The sequence below is a fragment of the Penaeus vannamei genome, chromosome 17 (assembly GCF_042767895.1).
Source record: "Penaeus vannamei isolate JL-2024 chromosome 17, ASM4276789v1, whole genome shotgun sequence".
Lineage (NCBI taxonomy): Eukaryota > Metazoa > Arthropoda > Malacostraca > Decapoda > Penaeidae > Penaeus > Penaeus vannamei.
Genome location: NC_091565.1, coordinates 32,730,155 through 32,736,987, shown reverse-complemented (window position 1 = coordinate 32,736,987; position 6,833 = coordinate 32,730,155). Strand labels below are relative to the sequence as shown.

At 53.2% G+C, this 6,833-nt stretch overlaps 1 protein-coding gene across 1 annotated transcript in view; it reads right to left on the bottom strand.

The window, feature by feature from the left end:
• The window catches only part of LOC138864668 (uncharacterized), a 9,531-nt gene that overhangs the window by 630 nt on the left and 2,068 nt on the right, over positions 1 to 6,833 (bottom strand). Inside the window, exon 4 of the mRNA XM_070132528.1 lies at positions 482 to 703. Within this exon, the coding sequence (XP_069988629.1) occupies positions 482 to 703 (222 nt within the window). The remainder of the gene's footprint in view (positions 1 to 481; positions 704 to 6,833) is intronic.

The following is a 6,833-nucleotide window of genomic DNA, read 5'->3' as shown; positions in this document are numbered from 1 at the left end:
CGTCAACCTCTCCTTGTAGACTGACGTCAACCTCTCGTTGTGGACTGACGTCAACCTTTCCTTGTGGACTGACGTCAACCTCTCCTTGTGGACTGACGTAAACCTTTCCTTGTGGACTGACGTCAACCTCTCCTTGTGGACTGACGTCAACCTCTCCTTGTGGACTGACGTCAACCTCTCCTTGTGGACTGACGTAAACCTTTCCTTGTGGACTGACGTCAACCTCTCCTTGTGGACTGACGTCAACCTCTCCTTGTGGACTGACGTCAACCTCTCCTTGTGGACTGACGTCAACCTCTCCTTGTGGACTGACGTCAACCTCTCCTTGTGGACTGGCGTCAACCTCTCCTTGTGGACTGACGTCAACCTTTCCTTGTGGACTGACGTCAACCTCTCCTTGTGGACTGACGTCAACCTTTCCTTGTGGACTGGCGTCAACCTCTCCTTGTGGACTGACGTCAACCTCTCCTTGTGGACTGACGTCAACCTCTCCTTGTGGACTGACGTCAACCTCTCCTTGTGGACTGACGTCAACCTCTCCTTGTGGACTGGCATCAACCTCTCCTTGCGGACTGACGTCAACCTCTCCTTGTGGACTGACGTCAACCTCTCCTTTTGGACTGACGGAAACCTCTTCTTGTGGACTGACGTCAACCTCTTCTTGTGGACTGACGTCAACCTCTCCTTGTGGACTGACGTCAACCTCTCCTTGTGGACTTACGTCAACCTCTCCTTGTGGACTGACGTTAATCTCTCCTTGTGGACTGACGTCAACCTCTCCTTGTGGACTGACGTCAACCTCTCCTTGTGGACTGACGTCAACCTCTCCTTGTGGACTGACGTCAACCTCTCCTTGTGGACTGACGTCAACCTCTCCTTGTGGACTGACGTCAACCTTTCCTTATGGACTGACGTCAACCTTTCCTTGTGGACTGACGTCAACCTCTCCTTGTGGACTGACGTCAACCTCTCCTTGTGGACTGACGTCAACCTCTCCTTGTGGACTGACGTCAACCTCTCCTTGTGGACTGACGTCAACCTCTTCTTGTGGACTGACGTCAACCTCTCCTTGTGGACTGACGTCAACCTCTCCTTGTGGACTGACGTCAACCTCTCCTTGTGGACTGACGTCAACCTCTCCTTGTGGACTGACGTCAACCTCTCCTTGTGGACTGACGTAAACCTCTCCTTGTGGACTGACGTCAACCTCTTCTTGTGGACTGACGTCAACCTCTTCTTGTGGACTGACGTCAACCTCTCCTTGTGGACTGACGTCAACCTCTCCTTGTGGACTGACGTCAACCTCTCCTTGTGGACTGACGTAAACCTCTTCTTGTGGACTGACGTCAACCTCTTCTTGTGGACTGACGTCAACCTTTCCTTGTGGACTGACGTAAACCTTTCCTTGTGGACTTACGTCAACCTTTCCTTGTGGACTGACGTCAACCTCTCCTTGTGGACTGACGTAAACCTCTCCTTGTGGACTGACGTCAACCTTTCCTTGTGGACTGACGTCAACCTCTCCTTGTGGACTGACGTCAACCTTTCCTTGTGGACTGACGTCAACCTCTCCTTGTGGACTGACGTCAACCTCTCCTTGTGGACTGACGTCAACCTCTCCTTGTGGACTGACGTCAACCTCTCCTTGTGGACTGACGTCAACCTCTCCTTGTGGACTGACGTCGACCTCTCCTTGTGGACTGACGTCGACCTCTCCTTGTGGACTGACGTCGACCTCTCCTTGTGGACTGACGTCAACCTCTCCTTGTGGACTGACGTAAACCTCTCTTTTTGGACTGACGTCAACCTCTTTTTGTGGACTGACGTCAACCTCTCCTTGTGGACTGACGTCGACCTCTCCTTGTGGACTGACGTCGACCTCTCCTTGTGGACTGACGTCAACCTCTTCTTGTGGACTGACGTCAACCTCTCCTTGTGGACTGACGTCGACCTCTCCTTGTGGACTGACGTCAACCTCTCCTTGTGGACTGACGTCGACCTCTCCTTGTGGACTGACGTCAACCTCTCCTTGTGGACTGACGTCAACCTCTCCTTGTGGACTGACGTCAACCTCTCCTTGTGGACTGACGTCAACCTCTCCTTGTGGACTGACGTCAACCTCTCCTTGTGGACTGACGTCAACCTCTCCTTGTGGACTGACGTCAACCTCTCCTTGTGGACTGACGTCAACCTCTCCTTGTGGACTGACGTCAACCTCTCCTTGTGGACTGACGTCAACCTCTCCTTGTGGACTGACGTCAACCTCTCCTTGTGGACTGACGTCAACCTCTCCTTGTGGACTAGCGTCAACCTCTCCTTGTAGACTGACGTCAACCTCTCCTTGTGGACTGACGTCAACCTTTCCTTGTGGACTGACGTCAACCTCTCCTTGTGGACTGACGTAAACCTCTCCTTGTGGACTGACGTCAACCTCTCCTTGTGGACTGACGTCAACCTCTCCTTGTGGACTGACGTCAACCTCTCCTTGTGGACTGACGTCAACCTCTCCTTGTGGACTGACGTCAACCTCTCCTTGTGGACTGACGTCAACCTCTCCTTGTGGACTGACGTCAACCTCTCCTTGTGGACTGACGTCAAACTCTCCTTGTGGACTGACGTAAACCTCTCCTTGTGGACTGACGTCAACTTCTCCTTGTGGACTGACGTCAACCTCTCCTTGTGGACTGACGTCAACCTCTCCTTGTGGACTGACGTCAACCTCTCCTTGTGGACTGACGTCAACCTCTCCTTGTGGACTGACGTCAACCTCTCCTTGTGGACTGACGTCAACCTTTCCTTGTGGACTGACGTCAACCTCTCCTTGTGGACTGACGTCAACCTCTCCTTGTGGACTGACGTCAACCTCTCCTTGTGGACTGACGTCAACCTCTCCTTGTGGACTGACGTCAACCTCTCCTTGTGGACTGACGTCAACCTCTCCTTGTGGACTGACGTCAACCTCTCCTTGTGGCCTGACGTCAACCTCTCCTTGTGGCCTGACGTCAACCTCTCCTTGTGGACTGACGTCAACCTCTCCTTGTGGCCTGACGTCAACCTCTCCTTGTGGCCTGACGTCAACCTCTCCTTGTGGCCTGACGTCAACCTCTCCTTGTGGACTGACGTCAACCTCTCCTTGTGGACTGACGTCAACCTCTCCTTGTGGACTGACGTCAACCTCTCCTTGTGGCCTGACGTCAACCTCTCCTTGTGGCCTGACGTCAACCTCTCCTTGTGGCCTGACGTCAACCTCTCCTTGTGGCCTGACGTCAACCTCTCCTTGTGGCCTGACGTCAACCTCTCCTTGTGGCCTGACGTCAACCTCTCCTTGTGGCCTGACGTCAACCTCTCCTTGTGGCCTGACGTCAACCTCTCCTTGTGGCCTGACGTCAACCTCTCCTTGTGGACTGACGTCAACCTCTCCTTGTGGCCTGACGTCAACCTCTCCTTGTGGCCTGACGTCAACCTCTCCTTGTGGACTGACGTCAACCTCTCCTTGTGGCCTGACGTCAACCTCTCCTTGTGGCCTGACGTCAACCTCTCCTTGTGGCCTGACGTCAACCTCTCCTTGTGGCCTGACGTCAACCTCTCCTTGTGGCCTGACGTCAACCTCTCCTTGTGGCCTGACGTCAACCTCTCCTTGTGGCCTGACGTCAACCTCTCCTTGTGGACTGACGGAAACCTCTCCTTGTGGACTGACGTCAACCTCTCCTTGTGGACTGACGTCAACCTCTCCTTGTGGACTGACGTCAACCTCTCCTTGTGGACTGACGGAAACCTCTCCTTGTGGACTGACGGAAACCTCTCCTTGTGGACTGACGTCAACCTCTCCTTGTGGACTGACGTCAACCTCTCCTTGTGGACTGACGTCAACCTTTCCTTGTGGACTGACGTCAACCTCTCCTTGTGGACTGACGTCAACCTCTCCTTGTGGACTGACGTCAACCTCTCCTTGTGGACTGACGTCAACCTCTCCTTGTGGACTGACGTCAACCTCTCCTTGTGGACTGACGTCAACCTCTCCTTGTGGACTGACGTCAACCTCTCCTTGTGGACTGACGTCAACCTCTCCTTGTGGACTGACGTCAACCTCTCCTTGTGGACTGACGTCAACCTCTCCTTGTGGACTGACGTCAACCTCTCCTTGTGGACTGACGGAAACCTCTCCTTGTGGACTGACGTCAACCTCTCCTTGTGGACTGACGTAAACCTCTCCTTGTGGACTGACGTCAACCTCTCCTTGTGGACTGACGGAAACCTCTCCTTGTGGACTGACGTCAACCTCTCCTTGTGGACTGACGTCAACCTCTCCTTGTGGACTGACGTCAACCTCTCCTTGTGGACTGACGGAAACCTCTTCTTGTGGACTGACGTAAACCTTTCCTTGTGGACTGACGTCAACCTCTCCTTGTGGACTGACGTAAACCTCTCCTTGTGGACTGACGTAAACCTCTCCTTGTGGACTGACGTAAACCTCTCCTTGTGGACTGACGTCAACCTTTCCTTGTGGACTGACGTAAACCTCTCCTTGTGGACTGACGTAAACCTCTCCTTGTGGACTGACGGAAACCACTCCTTGTGGACTGACGTCAACCTTTCCTTGTGGACTGACGGAAACCTCTCCTTGTGGACTGACGGAAACCTCTCCTTGTGGACTGACGTCAACCTTTCCTTGTGGACTGACGTAAACCTCTCCTTGTGGACTGACGTAAACCTCTCCTTGTGGACTGACGTCAACCTCTCCTTGTGGACTGACGTCAACCTTTCCTTGTGGACTGACGTCAACCTCTCCTTGTGGACTGACGTCAACCTCTCCTTGTGGACTGACGGAAACCTCTTCTTGTGGACTGACGTCGACCTCTCCTTGTGGACTGACGTCAACCTCTCCTTGTGGACTGACGTCAACCTTTCCTTGTGGACTGACGTCAACCTCTCCTTGTGGACTGACGTCAACCTCTCCTTGTGGACTGACGTCAACCTCTCCTTGTGGACTGACGTCAACCTCTCCTTGTGGACTGACGTCAACCTCTCCTTGTGGACTGACGTCAACCTCTCCTTGTGGACTGACGTCAACCTCTCCTTGTGGACTGACGTCAACCTCTCCTTGTGGACTGACGTCAACCTCTCCTTGTGGACTTACGTCAACCTCTCCTTGTGGACTGACGTCAACCTCTCCTTGTGGACTGACGTCAACCTCTCCTTGTGGACTGACGTCAACCTCTCCTTGTGGACTGACGTCAACCTCTCCTTGTGGACTGACGTCAACCTCTCCTTGTGGACTGACGTCAACCTCTCCTTGTGGACTGACGTCAACCTCTCCTTGTGGACTGACGTCAACCTCTCCTTGTGGACTGACGTCAACCTCTCCTTGTGGACTGACGTCAACCTCTCCTTGTGGACTGACGTCAACCTCTCCTTGTGGACTGACGTCAACCTCTCCTTGTGGACTGACGTCAACCTCTCCTTGTGGACTGACGTCAACCTCTCCTTGTGGACTGACGTCAACCTCTCCTTGTGGACTGACGTCAACCTCTCCTTGTGGACTGACGTCAACCTCTCCTTGTGGACTGACGTAAACCTCTCCTTGTGGACTGACGTAAACCTCTCCTTGTGGACTGACGTAATCCTTTCCTTGTGGACTGACGTCAACCTCTCCTTGTGGACTGACGTCAACCTCTCCTTGTGGACTGACGTCAACCTCTCCTTGTGGACTGACGTCAACCTCTCCTTGTGGACTGACGTCAACCTCTCCTTGTGGACTGACGTCAACCTCTCCTTGTGGACTGACGTCAACCTCTCCTTGTGGACTGACGTCAACCTCTCCTTGTGGACTGACGTCAACCTCTCCTTGTGGACTGACGTCAACCTCTCCTTGTGGACTGACGTCAACCTCTCCTTGTGGACTGACGTCAACCTCTCCTTGTGGACTGACGTCAACCTCTCCTTGTGGACTGACGTCAACCTCTCCTTGTGGACTGACGTCAACCTCTCCTTGTGGACTGACGTCAACCTCTCCTTGTGGACTGACGTCAACCTCTCCTTGTGGACTGACGTAAACCTCTCCTTGTGGACTGACGTCAACCTCTTCTTGTGGACTGACGTAAACCTCTCCTTGTGGACTGACGTCAACCTTTCCTTGTGGACTGACGTAAACCTCTCCTTGTGGACTGACGTAAACCTCTCCTTGTGGACTGACGTCAACCTTTCCTTGTGGACTGACGTAAACCTTTCCTTGTGGACTGACGTAAACCTTTCCTTGTGGACTGACGTAAACCTCTCCTTGTGGACTGACGTAAACCTCTCCTTGTGGACTGACGTCAACCTCTCTTTGTGGACTGACGTCATCCTCTCCTTGTGGACTGACGTCAGCCTTTCCTTGTGGACTGACGGAAACCTCTCCTTGTGGACTGACGTCAACCTCTCCTTGTGGACTGACGGAAACCTCTTCTTGTGGACTGACGTAAACCTTTCCTTGTGGACTGACGTAAACCTCTCCTTGTGGACTGACGTAAACCTCTCCTTGTGGACTGACGTAAACCTCTCCTTGTGGACTGACGTAAACCTCTCCTTGTGGACTGACGTAAACCTCTCCTTGTGGACTGACGTAAACCTTTCCTTGTGGACTGACGTAAACCTCTCCTTGTGGACTGACGTAAACCTCTCCTTGTGGACTGACGGAAACCTCTCCTTGTGGACTGACGTAAACCTTTCCTTGTGGACTGACGTAAACCTCTCCTTGTGGACTGACGTCAACCTCTCCTTGTGGACTGACGTCAACCTCTCCTTGTGGACTGACGGAAACCTCTTCTTGTGGACTGACGTAAACCTTTCCTTGT